This window comes from Fundulus heteroclitus, chromosome 11, assembly GCF_011125445.2.
Source record: "Fundulus heteroclitus isolate FHET01 chromosome 11, MU-UCD_Fhet_4.1, whole genome shotgun sequence".
Classification (NCBI taxonomy): Eukaryota; Metazoa; Chordata; class Actinopteri; order Cyprinodontiformes; family Fundulidae; genus Fundulus; species Fundulus heteroclitus.
In genome coordinates this window covers 38,678,158-38,701,197 of record NC_046371.1, presented here as the reverse complement: position 1 = coordinate 38,701,197, position 23,040 = coordinate 38,678,158, and the positions used below count along the sequence as shown (strand labels likewise).

At 38.7% G+C, this 23,040-nt stretch overlaps 1 protein-coding gene across 2 annotated transcripts in view; it reads right to left on the bottom strand.

Annotated features, from left to right (window-relative positions):
• opcml (opioid binding protein/cell adhesion molecule-like) overlaps positions 1-21,786 on the bottom strand; it is a 315,450-nt gene extending 293,664 nt beyond the window's left edge. Inside the window, exon 1 of one of the 2 annotated variants that reach the window (XM_036143492.1) lies at positions 21,215-21,786. In XM_036143492.1, coding sequence (XP_035999385.1) covers positions 21,215-21,372 — 158 coding nt within the window. In that variant the 5' untranslated portion in view covers positions 21,373-21,786. The remainder of the gene's footprint in view (positions 1-21,214) is intronic. The other variant, XM_036143491.1, reaches the window with a different exon arrangement.
• Between the last annotated feature and the right edge of the window lie 1,254 nt (positions 21,787-23,040).

Below are 23,040 nucleotides of genomic sequence, written 5' to 3'. Positions count from 1 at the left end.
GATGACAACAGCACTGATCTACATAGGAACAGAACTATATACAGACAAGTGAGTGCAGAGGTGCCGATAACAGCATTTAAAAATTATATAATACAAACCGCAATGTGGGGGAAAAAAATCAACAAAATAAAAAAATAATGCATCTTAGAATCAAAGACATTACAAAATCATAGCAAAAAGAAAAATACTCTATATTACTTTTTTTCCCATGAATCATGTCTGTCCAGTAATTTAGGGCCATTTTGTTTGTTTTGTTTATATATCTATCTATATATATATCTATATCTATCTATCTATCTATCTATCTATCTATCTATCTATCTATCTATATATATATATATATATATATATATATATATATATAGATAGATAGATAGATAGATAGATAGATAGATAGATAGATAGATAGATAGATAGATTTGCGCACCAGAGGGGAGCAAAAGTCGGGCATCCTGGAACGTAACTCTGGAAGTTTGCTAACTGTCAATACAAAATCGAAATTATGTATTAAGTTAGACAATAATTTAATTCAATCAATTGGTCCCATTTAGCCCCTAAAGGGGTGACGTTTTCAGTCAGCTAATTCATCTGGAAATCGGGTGAGAATTTACCGGATTCAGAGTGTCTGAAAACATAAAGTACATTTTCCTGAATTGACGTGTATTCTGTCTGAGCGCAGCTTGGTCTGACCCAAGATGGCCGCTCTGCTGTGAGGCAACAATCCATTCTGCCCAAAAGTCAATCCAACTTCTTACAGTTCAAACTAATTTAATCCAGCACAGATAGATCACACACGACAACCTGCACGTTTTCCAAATCTTGTCATGTTACAACCATGGACTCTTATGTATTGAACTGGGATTTTTTGTGATCGACCAACTCCAAGTAACACTAAACTGCTATGTGGAATGAAAAGGATTATTGTTTTTTTTAAATTTCCTTCCGTACTTTGAAAGAATTGCACCTTTAACTACAGCAGATGGTGTTTTGCAGAGGATGTCTCTATCAACTCCAAACACCTAGAGAGTGAGTTCTCCACTCAGTTGTTCTGACACATGAAAATGCTCTACCTCTGATAATCTTCCCATCAACTCTGACCAGTTTACTTGGCCTTCCTGAAGTATCCTCACAGCATGATGTTCATTTTGTCTAATAACCATCTGAAGCCTTCCCTAGCCTACGATTTGAAGGCAGTTGGTTGTACTAGACAAGCCTGTGTAAATTCTCTAGAGAAGTGAAAAGGACTGAAAAAGAAAGCACACCAAATGACTTTTACTTCTTTTAATACTGAAAACGATGCTTTCTCTCCTTCCCATTCACAGTTAAACATTTCTTCATGGTGGTGTATTACATACATACTGTACCATCCATCCATCCATTTTCTAACACGCTTATCCCTTGTGGGGTGGCGAGGGCTGCTGGTGCCTATCTCAATGGGCGAGAGGCGGGGTACACCCTGGACAGGTTAAATAGTGTACCAATAAAATTCATTTAGAACTTTGATTGTAACATGACAAAAAATGAGATTACATAAGTTGTATTTTCTGTTGTATTTTCATTTTTTGTCAGGTGCCTTGAGAAAACAAGTTGTGAATTAGTGCACCACAGATAAACTGAATATAATTGATTTGAATTAAATTGGACTAAACAGAAAAGGGTAGGAAAACATTTTTTAGGACTGTACTTATAGTTTTTGTTTCAAAGCTGATGAGTTTTCTTTCTTTGTTTTTGAAAAATAGTGGATTTGACCTGTTTCCTGCTATAGCAAAACTGCATTGAGCAGACAAAAAATTTGATCATGTTTTGTCATGGCTGGCTGAGTTTATTAAAAGTACTGATATATGACGAAAATGATACAAAGATTACATGATTTTAAGAATTTGAATGGAGTAAATAAGCTCACAGTATCCATCTCTATTATCTTTCCTTCATGCTTCTCATGTCAGCATGCCCTTCTCTGCTCATTGCCCTGATATCATTTTTAGAACTAACTAACTCCCTGTTAGTGGAGCAGCTGAGTATAACAGTGTTTTGGGTGAGACTGCAAAGAATGATGAAACGGTGAAGCAGGAGCTTGTTAGCGGCAACCCATAACCCTTCTTTCCAACTACCCTTAAACAAAGATGGAAAAATACAAAAAAAAAGATAAACAGCATTGGATGTGTGCTCACATTAAAGCAATGTAGTTTTCTATTTTTATTTGTTACCTTACCAAATTTTCTGCTCAGTTACCACTAATAATAGAAATAATTTCCTTCTAAATGAAATCATGTCTGTTTAAAGGCTTTTTCACTAAAACAAGACAAGATCCACATGTGGACAGATTTACTCCAAGCTGTGTAAATAATTTATACAGCAGGGTGATTATCCTAGAAAATGAATATTTCAACATGAGTATTCTTTTTAGTGCCAGAGCTGATTGGAGCAAAACAGATCAGGGCCCGTATTGACAAAGATTCTCAGAGTCCTCTCAGAGAGCTCCTGTCTTAACCTAAAAATTCCTAGGAGTCTTAGCTTAAGAGTGATTCAGATGCTGCTGAAAGTGACTCTGCGTACAGAGATGACAGAAATCTCTATTTTAGTGAGGAGGAGTGGTTGACCCCGTTGCTAGGTGAAGCTTTCTTTTAAGAGCTGTGATTGGTTGATAGTTCCAAGAAGAAAAAAACAACACAAATGCGCTCCTAGTAATACATGGAGAGAGAATAGGAGTAGTGAAGCACTGCGTCATTGACAGTTTGACCTGTTAAAGAACCTTCCACACTGGAAGTTAACAGTGGGATGAGCATGCCAAAAAAAACTGCTCTTTTGGTCAAAATATTTCAAAGATAGAAATACTTTTTCAATATGGTACAACGTCAGAGGCTTTACTAAATATGACAAAGTATTATTATAATGGAAAACAAATATTATGAGGGTCACCAAATGGTTGATTTATCCGTTTGCAATAATGGCAGAGACTAATATAGTTGGAAAATACTTTATTTTGTAAAGTACAGTGGTTGGATCATTTACACATGTATTTTCTAAATTGGTATATCCCCTATTGACTTATCATTAAGTCAATAAGGAATATAGTCAATCAGCTTCTTTACTGATGCATAGGTTGACATGTTTTTTGGATTTTTGTAATTTTTCTATTCATTTTCATCTACAAATACTAAATGGACAGCATGCCTGTGCAAATCCTCAATTATCCGGGTCATCGCAACAGCAAACAGGCTTAAATCAGAGGCAACCGAAATTTTGCTCAGTTCTTCTGAAAATCTTTCAACACCTATCCAGGAGTCTTTGTCAATTCTTTAAATAACCTTTAAATAACTTGGTTATCTAACATACAAGCTGAAGGTTTAGATTAAGCTAAAATTGTAGGTATCTCAGAAAACTCTACTGCATTTAAACAGTCCAAACACCGATCAGGTTCTAAGGAGTCCTCCAGTGCTATCTCACTTATTGAGGATAAGATAATCATATTTGGGAGGATACTAATAATTTTATTCCTAATAGAATCAATTTTATTTTTGAAGAATCCCATAAAGTCATTACTGCTAAGAGCTAAGGGAATGGATGGATCAACAGAGCTGTGAATCTGGGTAAGTTTGGCAACTGTACTAAAGAGCAATTTAGGATTATTTTTGTTTTCCTCTATTAATGATAAAAAATATGCTGCTCTAACTTTGTGAAGGGTCTAATAATACAACAGTGGACTGTTTTTTTCAGATTAGGTAGGATTCCTCAAAATATGTAGAGTGCCATTTTCTCTCCAATTTCCTAATGTTGTGCTTCAAAGAACGCAGCCTCCTCTTTCTGTAGTTCTCGGCAATCTAGAAATTTAAATGATTAGAAGGAGTTGACTCATTTATACTAACGTAGTCCTCTTGCAACTAGGTTACTCTGAGACATACAGGATGTTTAAAATGTGCCAGTGGTTGATACATTTCATTGGTAAATAGTGTTTAGAAATTGTCTTAAAGTGCAGTTTGGAGAGAAACGGGTTAATCCAGAGTTTCTCCAACAATAAGATTTAGTGACCTGAATTGGATTTGGTCAGCCAACAGGAACCAATGCAGGCTAGTCATTGTGGTATATTATTTACAGATGGTTGCCTTGGAAACATTTGAACTGCTTACATTTAGATGACAGAAGACACACCTGCAAATTTCAAGTAATATATTACTGTCCTCGCTACATGTTGAGTTACAGGTTCAAAGAACTTGAAAAGGCCAAAAGACACAGAGTTACCTTATACCTGAATAAAAACAGTCATGGGGTCAAATGTCTGCCATGGTCCTTGTCATTGGCTTTGCCTAGGACTGCAGGTGAGCTGAATGTGGGAAAATTCACTTAGAGCCACACTGTGTTGCCCTTCACCTGCAGCTGGTCACATTTATATTTTTTTCAAATATTTTTATATTTTTCTCTCTTAACGTAGATGGCTTCCTTCACGCCCCTTTCAAACCATCTGTACAAAAAAGTGCCCTTTGTCGAGTGATGGTTTCAAAGGGGCGTGAAGGAAGCCATCTATGTTAAGAGAGAAAAAACAACCTTAAACAGAAGAGGACTTAGATTCCAACTCTCAAAACCTTACAACACAGCAACAGGGCTGATTCCTTTCAATTATCACCTCAAACCTCACCTCCATACGGGTGATCAAAACATCGCTCTTATAAGCCAGACCAATAATGACCCTAACGACTCCCCATTACTAAGGGGGTTTCGGTTCAATTTGCATGTTATCTAAGCCATTAAAAGGCCTTTTTTGGCCAGTACTATAAAACTTGGAACTCCACATTACTCCAGAGATTTTGAATTGAGAAAGCTTTCTGGATAGGAAGCAAAACGTCTTCAAACTTCAGAAAAAAGTCCAGTTGTTTTGTTTTTTAACTTTTTTGGAATTATAGAGTGACATAGCTTGGTGCCTTACACTCAGCTCTAATCAGTTACTGAATTATAAACAAAATGGCATTATAAACAAAATGTGCCTGCAGTGTTATAACAACAGTTAACACAAACTAAATGTGTATATGATTAGATTGTACAGGATTGATTTGATGAAATACTGTATTGGGTATGAAATGGATTTAAGTGACATTTTAGAAACATGAAAATGTCATAGCATACAGTACTGTAAAAAGTGGAATAAAAGTGTGTTCTCGTGATAATTTGTTCATAAAATCAAAAACTAATCTACCATCTGAAGCTTATTTTGAATGACAGTAAAAGCCAATTATTTTTTCTGACAGCTACCCAAGTTCAGATTGGCAGTTTTTTTTTATAATAAAATAAAATATATTATAAATAGTTTTGAGTTTCTCATTACCTGTCTTAAAAATACAATTTTCTGGAAGAAAAATATTTCCCCTGGGAAATATATCAGGAAACAGATGTATCAACCATTCATTAAAAACATATTGTCAGGCTTCCATTTATTATTTACTTCTGATAGTATAAGCTTCACTTCTTTCTTATGTAAAGTGAAAAAGTTTAACAGGTTAATAACGTATATATTTATATAGTATTCTCGATGTAGGTTTGACACCTGAAACTTAAAACAGACAATACATATCAGTTAGTTCCATCTTTTTATTAAAAGACAAACGATGGGCTGCAATCACTGACACAGTGTAATCAGATTTTATTTGAAGCATTTACATCAGTAAACAAAAGACTTGATCTAATAAAATGTGGCATAAACTGGGGGATGGCCCGACCTGAGGACATATCTCAATAGACTTTGTGAAGAAGAGGGAAACTGCTTCAGTCGATACTTTTCTCTAGAAGATGCAGCAGCATAGGGTGACTCACAAGAGGAGATGGAGGAGCACACAGGGGGGTTACAACTTATGTAGATGATGTAACCTAGAGGAACGGGGTGACTGCCAGGTAGTGGTTGGTGAGAGTGTTTCCAGACAGCACAGGATGGTGGTGTGTAGATTGACATTGATGATGATAATGGTGAGGAAGATTAAGACAACAGTGGGAGACTCTGGGTGGGGGTGTTAGTGGCGGCGGGTGGTGGGGGTAAATACTGTCCTGCGAGCTTAGACAAAAAGGGCAATGGGGTCTGCATGGGGGGGGGGGGGCAGCAATGTCAGGAAAAACAGAAAAGAGAAAAAATTCAATGATAAAACTGGCTGAATACACATAGTTTCACTGGAGATGGCTGAACGAATAATGTTTGTGTTCTGGACTTTGCTCTATTTTCACTCTGCATTCTCTCTACAGTCATCAGTCAGTGATAGTGCAGCACAATTTCCTCTTTCTCGGGACCTGGAAATAATATAATGATAACAGGAATGCTGAGGATCCATTAGGGAGGGACATAGCTTGGTGCCTTACCCTCAGCTCTAATCAGTTACTGAATTAACTTTTTACCAACAGGCATCATAAACAAAATGTACCTGCACAGTGTTATAACACAAAGTTAACACAACCTAAATGTATAAATGATTAGAGTGTACAGGATTGATTTGATTAAATACTGTATTGGGTATGAACTGGATTTAACAGTGTAGAAACAACTTGAAAATGTCATAGCATACAGTACTGTAAAAAGTGAATTAAAAGTGTGTTCTGATAATTTGTTCATAAAATACAAATCTACCTTCTGTAGCTTATTTTGAATGACAGTAAAAGGAAAAATGTTTCCTGACATCTACCTAAGTTCAGATTGGCAGTGGTGATTTTTATCTTTATAATAAAATAAAATTGTTCATAAATATTTTTGAGTTTCTCATTAGCTGTCTTGAAGTACAATTTTCTGGAAGAAAAATATTTCCCCTGGGAAATATATCAGGAAACAGATGTATCAACCATTCATTAAAAACATATTGTCAGGCTTTCATTTATTATTTACTTCTGATAGTATAAGCTTCACTTCTTTCTTATGTAAAGTGAAAACGTTTAACAGGTTAATAACATATTCATTTATATAGTATTCTCAATGTAGGTTTGACACCTGAAACTTAAAATGACACAGTGTAATCAGATTTTATTTGAAGCGTTTACATCAGTAAACAAAAGACTTGATCTAATAAAATGTGGCATAAACTGGGGGATGGCCCGACCATTTTAAACCCATTTGACAAAGGGCTCATTGTGAATCCTAGATTGTCACAGATTGGAATATCAGGATAAATATCAGGGGATCTGCACAAATGCCTTCACAGACACAAATCTAGCACATGCACAGTGACTGAATAAATAACACATTTAAGCAGCATGAACCATTTAAATCCCATGTGAGAAATTTTCAAGAACCTCCTTTGAGCTGCACAGTGCAGCCAAAATGAGGAAAGCTGAGTCGTAAACTGATCCCAAAATAAGTCCATGAATTTATTGCTGTTGGCTGGTCTACTTTATTTATTGATTATAATAACAAAACCAGAATAAATGCCTTCTGCTAATACAGTTGAGAGATTTGATGAAAACTAAAAGGAGTGCTCACATATGAAAGATTAAACTCCAGTTTATATTATTGAACTGATTGTTTAAAGGTATAAAGCCCTGTTATATGCTTATAAAAAAAAACTCCAAAAAGGTTTGATCATGATAAAATAAAGTTATATACACCAAGCGTCCACCCTGAGACTGTATTGATAGTCCTTTTTGAGTCTAAATGAAACACTAGCACAAGGCTCAATGAGCAGATATAAGCGGATGTGGCGTTATCTACCGGCAGTACAACAGGACTATCAGAAACCAATATGGCCATTAATAAATCACTATTAATAATAGGGCTGGATGATATAGAAAAAAACATATCGATAAGATAGAAATCATATTGACCAAAAACGATAATTATCAACAAATTCAAAACATATATTTTAAGTGCAGCCCTGACCATTCTATGGTGTTGCTTAGCGACTGTTTTTAGATACAGAACACAGAAACACTGAATTAAAACCCAACCTTTAATTCAACCAAATTTTTACCAAAACTACAAGTTTTTAAAAAAGAAAACAAGAACACGCGCTGTCTGAACTCTTTGAAGGGGTCGGAGCGTTCCTGGGTCTGATTGTGATTGGTTGGAAGGATTTAATGACTGTAATATTAAGCTACATGGCTACAATGCAAAGGAAGGAAAACTTTTATTCTATTGATCTTTTTATTGACCTTTTTTCTATCATCGATATATGTCTGTTGATCGATATATATCCCGTGTTGTAACTGTGACCAAAACCGAAGCGAAGAAGGAGACTGTGAGGCTGTCGGGCAGGCCTGCTGACTCAGCTGAAAGCTGACCCATTTAGACCAACACTTCCGAACCTCACTCTGACCAGCCAACAAACTTGAGATCCGGTTAAGAATCGCCATGCACAAGATGGACAGCGGTGTAGCCATTTTCTCCGAATCGTGGTCAGACGGCAGCGTCCCCGACGAAGAGGTAGGAATGGAGGAGCGCATGCTGTACCGGGCCGATTGAAAGGCGGATTCTAATAAAAGATGTGGCATATGTAAGTTAGTGGTGCTGTCTTTTATTATTATTATTATTATTATTATTATTATTATTATTATTATTATTATTATTATTATTATTATTATTAATAATAATATTGTTGTTGTTGTTGTTGTCAAGGACCCTTAGAAAAGTATGCATTTGATTTTGGACCCCCCTCTTTAAATCGTGTTTTGTGTACCCTGATAAAAAGAATGATTTGAGTTAGAAATGTTCGCTGTAAAAGTATATTCAAATATTAGCAAAAATCTTCATGATTTTTTTTTTTTATAGTTGAAGTATAAAGTCGTTTTTTGGATCCGTCCTAATCTAACGGGGTCTTGTACACTACTCTTATCACAGATGATCCTCTCTTGCTAATGACATATTATAATCACACCTGTTATGTCAACATGCTAGATTCAGCCACCCCCTCTGCACCAGCAACAGCTCTATTAATGAAGACGACTCCGATGACACCATCATTTTGCAGTCTACTCCAGCCCAAAGAAACAGAGCTGACCTGACTCGTCTCGCTCAGGTAAGCTTTGCACACGGAGAGATCAAGATGGTGATTCTGATAAAAAGGTAAGGGGGACATGGTCAAGTATATTTGCAAAGAAATATGGGGCATGGTTTAAATTTTTGTCACAGTAAATGTAATTGGCCATCAAATCCCTGTGTCCCTCCCCTTTTTCCCCCCTTCACACTTAGCTTATTGAAAACATTCTGAGGAAGAAACCTGCAGGAGAGAGGATCCTTACAGAGTATGCTCGGACAAAAAGCCTAACAGATTCCAGAAGATGTGACATGGTGAAGATATTGGTTGCCACCAACAAAAGACCAGGAGAGCTGTCTGCCAGACAAGCCATTGACCACCTTGTGAAATGTATCAAGGTAATGTTACAGTTAAATTAAAGCTTAAGAAGGCTAACTGTTCTGTTCGTAATATTAAACCAAACCCTCGTGAAATCAAACGATGACCACGCAGTCTAGTGAGTGCCCTGTGAAATTTATCTGATTTGGCTCCTCACAAATCTGTCATCGTCAGCATCAGATACGCTGATATGATTAAGTCTTTTATTTCTTTTACATTTAGAAGAATAAATACTATAAGACTGAAAATGTTATGGTTCATCTTGCATTTTGTGGCAATAAGTGATTATTGTGGTGATGATGGGGCCCTAAACTGCAACAGATTCATTTTAATAGCAAGACTAATGACATTTTCTTGTCACAGACTGGGACCAGTGTTGATGGGCATCTGGACAGCATCGCAGAGAGCCGTCAACCCTCTCTGCTGGCTGTGGGGACCCAGAGGAGTGCCATACAAAAATATTTCATTGTGATTGACAAACATGCAAGCCTGTGTCAGTCACCAGATGCGCTTGCCTCTTTTGATGAACTTTTCAAAGCTCATTTCGTCTTCGCTACCTCATACTTCAGGGATCTGGCCAATGTCTACCACTGTTTACCAGATTGATGCTGCTACCACTAAGGTGAATCCCAGGGTGTTGCACTAATTTTGACACTTTAAGATGATTTGGTTTGGAGGGTTCTGATGTTTGTTTTATACTGAAAAAATTATTTCATTTGAGGGCTTTGATTTTGCACTGATTTAATTTTTTTGGCTGGGGTGATATTCTACAGCCGTATCTGCAGCTACTGGTGTAGTGATTGTGTGAATATTCTACTTGTTTTTTTATGATATTATATTTTAAGTATTATGTGTCACCTCAAAATACTTTTTTTTCTTCCCTCATATTGATTACTCTGCCCATGGAGCCTTATTCATGGAGATTTTTGTTGCAAGCTTTGAGACCATATTAATTTTTCATGTCTCATATAATGCTGTGATATTACAACGGCCAAACAGTATTGACATGTATATGATGGGTGCGCAGTGCATGTATTATGCATTTAAGAATAATACAAGTTCATTGTTGAATATTAATTTCTGGTCTTTTTTTATTATTTCAAACATTTTAACATTTTACAATTTAAGTGAAATTCAACTCAATCAATAGAATTAGACATCTATTTTGAGGCAGTTACTACTCTACAGAGTAAAATACAACTCTGTATTGAGTGAAATGGTGTTGGAGTTGTTCTCACTTTATACTAAATTGAGTAAATTTTAATCTTGTGGAGTAATATATGAACTTTAGATAGAGTAGAAATACCTCTGAAAACTTAACTCTATGATGGGAGTAAATTTTACTCTTTTTGGACTGGGACCAAATGCTGTCTTTTTTGGAGAAAAAATTTACTCTTCAAAATTGACTGTGTACCTGTATAAATAAAGGTTTCACAATTAAAAAATACTAAACATTAGTTACATTGGTAACGACAGCAACCATGAAGGGGTAGGCAACATAAAACCTTCATATTGAGGAGGATAATGATCAGAGGTTACCAGCTTTCTGTAAAGACAATAGCTAAAGCCCAACAAGCCTAATATGGCCTTCAAATTAGGTAAAGGACAGAGTGATGGTTTTTCAAATCGTAGCAGCTGGGTCCAAGCCCTACATCTCCAAATGCAATAGAAAATGTCACATCTGGTGGTGTAAAGCCCACCGCTTCTGGACTCTAGACAAATGAAGATGTGACCTCTGGAGTGGAAAATCATTCTCCTCTGTCTGGCAGTCCAGTGGATGAGTGTAGGTTTGACAGGTGCTATGAGGGTGGTCCTTGCCTGACTGCATTGATTCCAGTGTGAAGTCTGGTATGGAGGGGAATAAGGCTTAGCCCCTTAATTCCAGTGAAAGGAACAGCTTCGGCATACCATGACATTCTGAGCAGTGTCTTGACGAGGTACACTTCGGGAATGGCCCTTTCCATCAGTGCACAAAGAAAGGTTCATAAGGACATGGGTGGACAAGTTTGCTGTGGGAGATCTTCCCATAAACACTCTAAAGGTGCAGATGTGCAGAGGGGCTGTTCTTTCTCTCGGTGGAGGAGGTGGCATTTTCCTGCTGCTCTTGCTGCTCCCCCACCTCCCCCTCCTCCCCTGCTCTGTCCCTGCTTTGCTGTGTCTTGTCTTTCTGAGCTCTCTCTTCATATCACCCGAATTCTGAAAACTATGGATCTGGTCTGCTGGTCAAATTTTTTCGACGGGAAAGCAGGGTAAAGGGGACCCGTCCTGTCCTGATGGGACACACTTCATGGGATACACTATTAGCATGGTAACCTCACAGAAAATATTTCATTCTGCAACTAAATGTACCTGGCACGCTTTAAATGAAATGATTGCAGTAAGGATTCCTGCCACAGCTCTTTACACGGGCAGCAGTGGCTAAATATGTAGATAACAGGTTCAAATAACAAGTGGAAGGTCGGGCAGAAATCTGGCTTCCCTTGCTAACTGGTCAAAATGTTTTTTGTTCCTCTGAGAAACTAGGGCCAACATTAGGGCTGTAAAGATAGAAAAAACAGTGGACTGTTACACGTTCTGTGTGTATGGGTTGGAATGGAATGTGCATACTGTTTCCTGTGATGAACCCGATGAGAAAAGCTAAGAGAAGAAGAAAGGATTGCATGGGAAGCGACCATGAGTTCCAAATATCACTGATGCTAACATTGCTTTCATATTGGTATGAACTGAACCATAGATATGGATTTACATAATAATCATAGGCAACAGTTTGGGATGTAATTTGCCAAAATTATCCAAAGACTGATTAGATAAAAACAAATACTGAGGTGTACACTAATTTGAAAATACCCAACCAATCCAATATGTGCATCAAATAGGAATCAACCTCTCAGCTGTTTTTTTCTGCTTCCAGTCCATGGCTCTTGGCCCTCCCCTGTGCGACTGAGCCTCTACAGCACACTGTCCTTCCAAGCCTTTGCATCGCTGCCTTTTCAGTGACAACACCCCTTACAGGCAAGTATCACTGCATCACAGGTATCACAGCCATCACAGCCATCACAAGCATCACAGGTTCAGCCGCGGGTTGCTCTGTGCATGCCAGCACTATAGATGTCAAATTGTGTGGACAATGCAATCATATGCTGACTCTGCAGGGATTATTCCCACCCAGAGAAGCAAGCAAGAGGCGTGAGAATGTTTTATTTATGGCATGATTCATGTTTTCTATTTGGTTTCTTTCTTGTTTGGTTTCTATTATAGCTTGTGTTCTGTTTAGTCTTAGGTTTAGGTTCTGTATTAGTTTTGGTTTATGGAATAGTTTGTGTTGTAGTGTGGTTTGACTTTGTACTTTGTTTTATGTTATCAGTTCTTTTGGCCTGCTCTGATCACTTCTGTCACCAGCCTTTATTCAGTTCACCTGCCAGCATTCTATCACCTCTTAGTCACCACCCTGTCACTCCCCGTTTCCAGTAACCATCCAATCAGCTTCAGTTTTATTTCCAGTCACTTCCCTTCCCCTGATTAGCTCCACCCATTCCGGTAATTAGTTTCACTCCATTCACCTGCTCACTGCCCTACTTATACCTGCCTCTGCCTCCTGCAATCTGCCAGATCAAGTCGAGCCTTTTGGTGAGTCTTATCCAGCGTTCTTTTCTGACAGTCCTGTGAATATTGACCCAATCTGCCTTTTTGACATCTGAGCCAGCCTGATCCCTGAACCTGTTTTTCCTTCCCTGTCTGACTGCTTACTCGTTTTGCCGACCTGATTCTGCCTTTGGATTATCAGAGCTTGCCTGATCCCTGTCTGTATTCCTGCCTGTTTTGTGTACCGTCATTCTGACCACTGAGTTCTGCCTGCCCCTGTATGGTCAAGATCGCTTTATTAAACCCTCTGGATCATACCTACTTGTCTGGCTTGAATACTGGGTCCCTCTGTCTCTCTAGTTCCTGACAATTTATTTATTTATTTGTAGTTGTTATAACACTATCCAGCTCTTCCTGCTTCAGGAAAGGCTCAAAGATATGTGTGGAGACAAAGTATGGTTTACTGGACTGTGTGACTCCTTCACTGACAAACCAGTTAGACACAGTAGGGCTGGACAATATAGAAAAAAGCATATTGTCATATTAGAAATCAGAATGATTGATATCGATACCTATCAAAAAAGAATTCTGAACATATTTTAAGTGCAGCCCTGGCCATTTTATGCTGTTGCTTAATGATCTATTTTTAAATAAATGGATTCAAACACAACCCTTTATTCAGAAAACTTTTTACCAAAACAATAGTCTTAAGAAAAGAAAACAAGATCCTGTGCTCTCTGAACTCCTTGAAGCTTGGTGACAGAGCTTTCCTGAGTCTGCGTTTATGATTGGCTGGGAGGGTGTAATGACTGTAGTATTCACCTACATGATGGGGTAAAATGCACTGTTCTTTTATTAAACTTTTTATTGACCCCCGTTTTTCATTGAACCACACATCTATCGATTGATATATATATATATATATATATATATATATATATATATATATATATATATATATATCGTTATTGAATTATCGTCTAGCCCCACGACACATTGTGCAGAGTATTGATGCCCCAGGTCACTGCATTGTCAACTCTCTGGCTCACTTTGGCTCCCAAATTGAGAGAAGCACAGGTAATGGCTTAAAAAGGAAAATAGCAATGTTCCAAAATACAGAGTGAAAACCACTAAAGTAATGGCTTCAGAAGAAACAAAACAACTCCCTTGAGGGCTACTAATCAGTGAAAGTCAAGACAAGTCAGCAGTGGCTTAGAATGAGGCCAGGAATGACAGAAGAGCAGAGCCGAACAGGCCAGAAGGAAGAAAATGGAAACCAGGCAGATTTTTATTTGTGATCTAGAGTAGGATTTGATGCAGGATGACCTATGAGCAAAACGATAAGCTGCATATCTGCTTTTCTTAATTTTTTGGCCACATGCTTCTGTCAGCAAGGATCAGAGCAATCTCTATGAATAGAATGTATTTTATTTGAATAAATTCAATTCAAAAAGTGAATCTTGTATATTATATAACTTTATTAAACACAGTGATGTATTTTAAGTATTTATATCTGTTCATTTTTATGCTTATAGTTTACAGCTAATGAACCTCAAATTTTGTCAGATAAAATTTGAATATTGCATCAGACCACTAAAGAGTTTACACATAAATGTTATGTTATGACTGTTATGGCCTTCTCCTTACTTAGCAGTTGTCCAGCACACAGTCATTGACATTCTCTATGAGAAGGGAAAGCCAAAAAAGGTCATTGCTAAAGAACTTGGATGTTTACAGAGAACTGTATCCAGGTATATTATTTTGAAAGTTAAGTGGAAGGAAAATGTGTGGTAAAAAAGGTGCACAAGCCACATGTATAATTAATATCTTGAGACAATTATTAAACAAAGCCCACTTAAGAGTTTTGGGGAGATTCAGGTGTGGAGTTGCAGCTACAGTCAGAGCTTCAAGAGCCAAAATATGTTTCTAGGACATGGAGTACAACTGTCACATTGTTTGTGTTAAGTCACTCCTGAAACCTCTGAATCATCTTAACTGGGCTAAAAGGAAAATGGATGTGACTCTGAAATGTCCTCTTTTAAAAAGAAAGTACATTTTGGATTTTATTTGATTTTATTTGGAAATCAGGTCCCAGAGCCTAAAAGAAGACAGGTGAAAATCTGTGGGAATTTCCATTAGGACTTGGCAACAGCCCACATTGTAGAAAGCACGGAAACCTTTAGTTATAATTGTATCACTCAGCTTAATTGGCCGACAAACTTGCCAGACCTGAACCCTAAAGCGAATCTATGGATGTCAGGAACGAAGACAGAGGGACCCAGTAGTTAACCAGACCAGAGGTACGTTTTAAGAAGGTTTCATAAAGATCAAAATGACCAGACAGGGACAGGCAGGCTCCGTAGTCAAATAACAAATACAGGTTGGTACACAATTTGGCAGTTCAAAACAGGCAGGGATACAGACAGGGATCAGGCAAGCTCAGATAATCCAAAGGCAGAATCAGGTCGGCAAAACAAGTAAGCAGTCAGACAGGGAAGGAAAAACAGGTTCAGGATTCAGGCTGGCTCAGAGGTCAAAAAGGCAGATTGGGTAATATCAACAGACAATAGGGATGCTGGACAAAACTCGCCAAAGGTTTGTTAAGACAATGATCTGGCAGAGTGCAGGAGACAGAAGCAGGTATAAGTAGAGGAGAGATCAGGTGAACAGAATGAAACTAATTACCAGAATGGGTGGAGCTGATCAGGGGGGGAAAGTTGCTGGAAGTAAAACTGAAGCTGATTGGATGGAGACTGGTGAAGGGGAGTGACAGGAAGACAAATAGGGTGGTGACTAAAAGGTGATAGAATGCTGGCAGGTGAACTGAATAAAGGCTGGTGACAGAAGTGATCAGAGCAGGCCAGAAGAACTGATAACATAAAACAAAGTACAAACTCAAACCAACAACAAAACCCAAATCGTGACAATGGAGTACTGTCAAGATGAAGATGAGGGACACGGGCAACAATGCAGACAAGCTGAAGGTGCTAGCAAAGCAAGCAAGCTGAGCTTCCTTCGCACAACTGCAGAGCCACAGCCGGATTGCCTCCATGCCACGCTGCAGTGATGAAGTAATTCATGCAAGTATTGAGTCCATTTAATGTACAATACATGGACAGTAGGTCCATATTTCTGTACTTAAAATAATATGTTTGGTTTTATGCAACGATCCAAAAGACACAGCCTCACCAACTTCCAAGGTGCATGAACAGGGTAAATGTACTGGTAGATGAAAACTTCAGCAACATTTGAATGTTCAGGAGCAGACTTTATTGACAGACCAACACTTTTCGGCTTGTGGCCTTCTTTAGGGTCATTCAGGGTTTTATGTAACTTTGTTTTTTTATTAGCTGTAAGACATAACCATTAGAGTTCACCGCTATAAATATTCAAAATCTATCACTCTGTGTGAAATAAATGTATATATGAGTCTCCATTTTGTTAAATGAATTACCAACATTTATATATTTTCAATTGTAGCCTACTTTATTGAGATATGACATGAAAGTATTATGCTCTTCTCTTCAGAGCCATCAAAACAAAATGAAACCTTAGAATAAATAAAACCTGCAATTATACAGCTCCTTTCTCTGCCAAAATGCTGAGGCAGTCTGTTAATAAATAGATACAAGCTCAGAAATTTAGCATGAAAGTGACAGTCAGGTGTTACCAATCAAATTCATTGATCATCTGCTCATCAGCAGTTTGAGCACCTCAACAAACAAAAAGGTTTCAACAGGAAAATCAAGCATATGGTTTGGGAAAGTTTTCCAGAGAGTTTGGCCCCATTATTCAGCAGTAAGAAATATGAGTCACAGGTTGCCAAAAGGTAGAAGTCCAAGGTAGATAATTTCAACCTTAAACAGGCCTCTGTTAGTATGAAAAATGTTTACATTCACAGCAGTCTAATTAGAAAAGACTGAACAAGTATAGCTTCATTAGACTGTTTCCCAGAATAAAGCCTGAACAAGGAATATGGCAGGATAACCTTTACTTGCAAAACTCCATGTGAACAAATCTAATGATCTAAACTCAGTTCAAAGTCAGACTATCTAGATAGTTGAGGACGAATGCCCTAGAAAATAAAAAAAGGTTAAAAGTGTTCAAAAATGTGGCAAAATACTTTTATCACACTTTGACTGTGTCCTAGAGAACATGCACTCACAAAACTGTCTATAATCCTTTTTGGTAATTCCCACACACTGAACACAAGCCAAGCAGAGGCACCCAATCATAGTGTGCTTATAGGCAAAATGCTTACATGGGTAACCAGCAGAATAGAAGCAGATCAACAAGTTACTGTAGGATTACTGGCCTTAATTGGTCCCCTTTTATAACATATGTACATTTCAAAACACAATGTATGACACACATACATAGGCGACCTCTTACAATTTTTGGTTCCAACACTTTGTCATATCATGTGATCATACCATATCTGGCATGGTATGAACACATGGTGTCAAAATAGATAAATAAACAACTGTTATCAAGTACATCATGTGCTATTAATGCTGCTGTCGCTCCATGTTGTTGCAGCCAATGTGGAATAGCTTTCCATTCATGGAGTATGGAAAGGAGTGCTAGAGAACACATCTAAGATATCCTTGCAGGTGACTAAAAGAAAAAAATGCTTGCGACAGCAACGAAGAATTGTATACTTCTGGTGAAGTATACAAGTCCTAATCCCTACTGTCAGAGTGGGCAAAGAGGGGGAAATGAAGGACAGATCCAATCTGACCCTGGGCACTCAAATGATCAACAATAAACTAGTGAGCCAGCAGCGGACATGTGGTTTACCACAGATGCCAAAGACCCAGCAGGATAAAATGTTTCTTGCAAATGTCTATTATTCCCGGCTGGAATTGACTTCCCTAAGGCTTTGCCATCTTCCTACTCAACAGGTGGGGTGCCCTCCACTGGCAATACAGCACAGAGAGAGCTCACTTTTTCTCATCATCGGGATGAATTCTTTTTCCCCAAGGAGTTGGTTATTGTATCTGGTGGAAGGTAGCCAGCAGGACTTCTTCAGGACTTTTTCTATGTACAACACAGATGGAGAATAGGTGTCACCAGGCCCCTTTTAGTGCAGTATGGGCCACATTGATCCTCCTGAATTGGAGGACCCTCCTCTCCAACAATCTAGAGTAGACTTTCCCAGAGAGGCTGGGCAGTATGATCCCCTGATAGTTGGAACACACAAACTTGTTGTGTGTCCTTGAGCATCCATTACATTATGTTCATGACTAGTCGACTTGTTGCCTTCTAAGTCATGACATTCTCCTCTTCTTTAAGGATTACTTTGAAGTTCCTAATGTTGTGGGGTGTGGGTCTATAACCGGCTGAACGACCACTTGGTAGAGGCCTGAGGTTTTCTAAGGGATCAGGTCGGGAGAAAGTGCAGTCTACTTCATATAAGGAATACCAGTCTCCAGCGTCATTCCCTGATGATGCGACCTCAGTACGCTTGTGTAGTGTCATCCATATAAAAGAAAGCTCATCTGTATCACTAAAGAAGTTATTGTGGCACTCATGCAGTACCACAATAACTGGTTTAGTGATGCTGTTCAGGGAGTATGGGTTGTCTTACAGTCTGGACGGCTGGGTCTAGTCACTAAGTCTACTCACTTGACCCCATCCCTCCACCCAATCCCAAAGAGTGCAACACAACCACCTCTTAAGGCCACACCTGGTAACAATAGTAGCTGATGCATAGTGTTCTCTTTGACATCTCCAACCACATTAGTGGTCATCATTTCTGCTCAGTGTGAATTTACTTTCTTCAAAGCACTGAAGCACACTGGTTCCTCATCCAGAGCAAATGTTAACTGACGAATTCAATAAGATGAATCTGGTGCCTGAAGGTAAGGTCAATTGCCATGGCAAGTCCTCTCACCCAAGATCAATGTGAAGTCAGTGTTTTTTTATGGTCTGCCGTAACATTCTGGAGCAGGGGTCACCAACATGGTACCCGCGGGCACCAAGTAGCCCCCGAGAACCACATGTGGTGCCAACGAGCCTGTTCTAAAAAAAAGCACAATTTACCAGTGAGCTGCAGCCTAAACTTGATTTCATTCCGTTACTCTTCCTGTTTAATCACATTTGCATTTATATAGATTTAAAAATGACTATGTATACCAAAGCATGAAAACTGCATTTATTTTACATAAATTTAAGGTGAACTCTGAATCTTCTAGTTCAAAGATCAGTACCGGTAGCCCTTCATATGGGACAACACCAATGAAGTAGCTCTTTTTCCAAAAGGTTGGTAACCTCTGCTCTAGATCCTCTCACCTCCCTTAGCAGTGCCTTGGATGTAAAATTTTACTTCACTCCCGGCAATCTAACAATGCAACAGTCATCAATGTAACATGTGACCAAATTACTTTACTTTGAAGGAATTTGTTGGAATCTTTCAGACCTTTTGTTTCTCTGTGGCAATCTGCTAATGACCATCTGTGACACTAAATTCAGTGGCATCTTCATTCTGAGAAGATGCTTCTAAGGCTTACAGCCAGGAACTGCTGATTGACTGCTAGGTGTCATCAAGACTGTTTAACCGTAAATTGTCACTGACCACAAATATTTTGTGGTGGATACACCGATCAACCACTAGACTAGGGAGTGGTGGCCTAGAGGCTAACGAGCCCAGCGTTTGTGTCTTGGAGAGGCTGCAAAGGTCGCCGGTTTGAAACTCAGTCCGTCATTCTGGATCCCTAAGCAAGACCCTTGACCACATATTGTTCTCCGTCCACCACTTAGTGTGGCAGCACACTGATCCCTAAGCGACCAGTTGAACGCAGAGACAAATTTGCCCTCTGTGGTACTATATTTTATTATTTTATTTTATAAAATTGAATAAAAAATACATTTACAACTCCCAATTCATGTCACTTACTGTGATTTGTGTTACAGAACAATGTGTTATGTAATAAGTACTGAAACACTGAAAATATGGTGATGTAGATTTAAAAGCTTAGAGACAGTCATATATATTGAGTAAATAGGAATATGGATTTCCATTTTGAAACGACAACCTTTAAGCCGGTATTAAACATAATCTAAAATCCGAATCAGCCTTATTTGCCAAGTATGTATACATACAAGGAAAATTTCATTAACATTTTTGCATGAATTTTTTGTTCTTGTTTTTTGGTCTGACACAATAATCCAATCTTAAATGCTGTTTTTGATTAACTGAAGGTGGGGCAATAATCATAATTAACAGAAATAGAGGCTGTAAAACATCATCACTATGTGTTAATCACTATAATGTGTTTCCCTTAGTGAACTGAGTTACTGAACTAAATGAACTATTCAATAATATTCCAATTTATCCTATGACTGTATACAGGCCCGTATTAAGACAATGTGGTGCCCCTGGGCACTATACCTCAAAGACCCCCCCCCCCCTTACCCGTGCTGTCCTCTCGTCAAAAACATCAGACATAATCAAGAGGAATTCTGTAATGTAATTTCCTATTTACTAACTTACACAACTACATGTAGGTAAATATCTCATTTTAAAATGTTGAAATAAAAAAAAAAATCTTGATTTATCTATCATTTATTATTATTGTGACATCAGTGTTCACAAAACGAATAATGCATGGTCTTTCAACAATTTCAAGTAAATAATATAACAATTTATGAAAAATATATTTTTAAAGCATGTGTCATGTGGTGCCCCCCCATGGTTGGTGCCCCTGGGCACTGGCCCACTGAGCCTTATGGATAATCCGGCCCTGCTGTATAGATGTAACAACAGGACTTTGTTTCTAGCATTGCTCCTGGGGCAGATTTCACTATTGTAGCCCCACTGCTGCCTTAACGCCTGTTACTAACGTGTGTGTGTGTGTGTGTGTGTGTGTGTGTGTGTGTGTGTGTGTGTGTGTGTGTGTGTGTGTGTGTGTAAGTGGAAGGGGTTAGATACATATTTCACATGTGCGATAAAGATATTTCACTAACAGAAGCAGTTTCAGGAGATCAGGAAGCTGTTCACCATCTGCATTTCTGAATAAATCTTGTCAAACTTTTAAATGTGCAGCCTATCATCGTTGATAACACAGTGTGGAGCAGTACGTCCTCAGTAAGATATTAACCAAGCGGATCAATAACACTCAAGGGCAACGAGCCCGGCTGTAAACAGAGTTTAGCACCGTGATGTCGCACATAGTTAAAGACATGACAACAAGCATGGCTGTGCTCCATCAGCGCCAGCCTCAGCCTCTTTTAAGTCCTGGGCTTGCTGTGTCTGAACACCACGGATCAACACACAATGTCAGGCTGTGTAGGAGATGATCAGCCAGCTGGAGACTTACTTTAAGACGGCGCTGTCCCCCTGCCTCACGGTGATGTTGTCCTTAAGTGCAGAATCTCCACTCCTGGCTGGAACTCCTGCAGGTATGAGCAGCAGCAATTTTAGTCCGAGGACCACCAGCAATTTCCCAGGAACAGCCAGACAGCCACACATTCCCATGTTTGTTTGCTTGTTTGTTCCACTGCGCAACTTCCAAAAAAAGAAAAAGAAAAAGAAAAAAAAAAAACTTAAGGTGGTCGGATATATTCCTTCCGCGCGCCCTGATCAGCCTCTGCGCTCCTGATAAACAGATTTACTGCCACTGTCGGCGGGAATAAGTCCGATTGTCGGTAAGACCACCGTGTATCTGTGGGAGAAATGCGCGCCGTCTCCCCTGCTCCTGACTGTAATCTCTGTGAAATGGATGCTGAGGCACAGATGCATCAGCCTGAGCTCCTGTACGTTTCCCTCCCTCCCGTGGTGTCCTTTTCTCTCTGTCGTCTGGGTGAGAGGGTGGGAAGCTGAGAGCATTCAGAGCAAGAGGCTGAATTCATTCCCCTCACTATCCTTTTTTAATTAAACATCTCTCTCTCTCTCTCTCTCTCTCTCTCTCTCTCTCTCTCTCTCTCTCTCTCTCTCTCTCTCTCTCTCTCTCTCTCTCTCTCTCTCTCTCTCTCTCTCTCTCTCTCTCTCTCTCTCTCTCTCTCTCTCTCTCTCTCTCTCTCTCTCTCTCTCTCTCTCTCTCTCTCTCTCTCTCTCTCTCTCTCCTCCCTTATGTATTGAAACACTTGGGCCATGTGAAGTGGACCTAAGGACACACCTAACAGTTTGGACTGCTAACGGGACCATGTGCTGTCTTTATGGGACACCCTAATAATGTTAAATATGGCAGCTATTTATGACATCTGATAGCATAGAATCAAAAGTCTGCTATCATAATTAATGTTGATAAATCGGGAATCACTTGCCACTTTTAAAAGCGAGAACCTTTTCATAGTCTCCTATCTTATTCCTATAATCCACAATGCTTTGGTTTAATTCAGTTCATAACATTGTCATTGCTTCACATTCCTCTTTTGAAGATTGGAAGGATGAGTATAAAACAGCTCCAATTATGAATACCAGCATATTTAGCTACTTTTTCAATTCTACTGTTATGGATGAAAACATGTTCATATTTGATACTGACCTGACATTTTATAAGCTTTTAAATTGCTGACAGCTCAATAACTGTGTATTTTAATATATGTATATGGTAACTTTCTATTGTAGGTGAATAATACAGTCAGGAATGGAAAGACCAGGATATAATGTGCCAATGAATTGTTGTTGATCATAAAACATAATCAGTCATTATTTCTTAGACCAAGAATAATATCTTATCTGTGCTCAGTAGTGCTGTTATTTTGATGAGCCAACGTTTCTTTTCTGTTGGATGGCCTCAGTAAGGATTTTCTTCTGTGGGCTTTTTGTTGACAATTTAAAAAGAGACGTTTTAGGACTTTCACCTGAAATGTCCTGATTTGTTGCCCTTTAACTGATTGAAATAAAGTGACTGCCAAAAATTAAGCTTCATCTTATTATCTGTGGAGCAGCAAACAGTGAGACAAGCAGCCGTGTTCAGATTATGTCCAGGCGCCATAGACAGATGTCTGTATGTGTGTGATTATCTCAACATGACATAAAAGAAGACATTTAGCTGAATTGCAAAACAGTTGCTTCAAAAATACAGCTTACTGTGTCGGACTGGCTTCCAACAGAAAATTTGCAATCTTGCAAGAAGTTCAAAACACAATTAATCCCACAGCAACAGTAACAGGAATATAGTGGATGCAGGGAGCTGGTGTT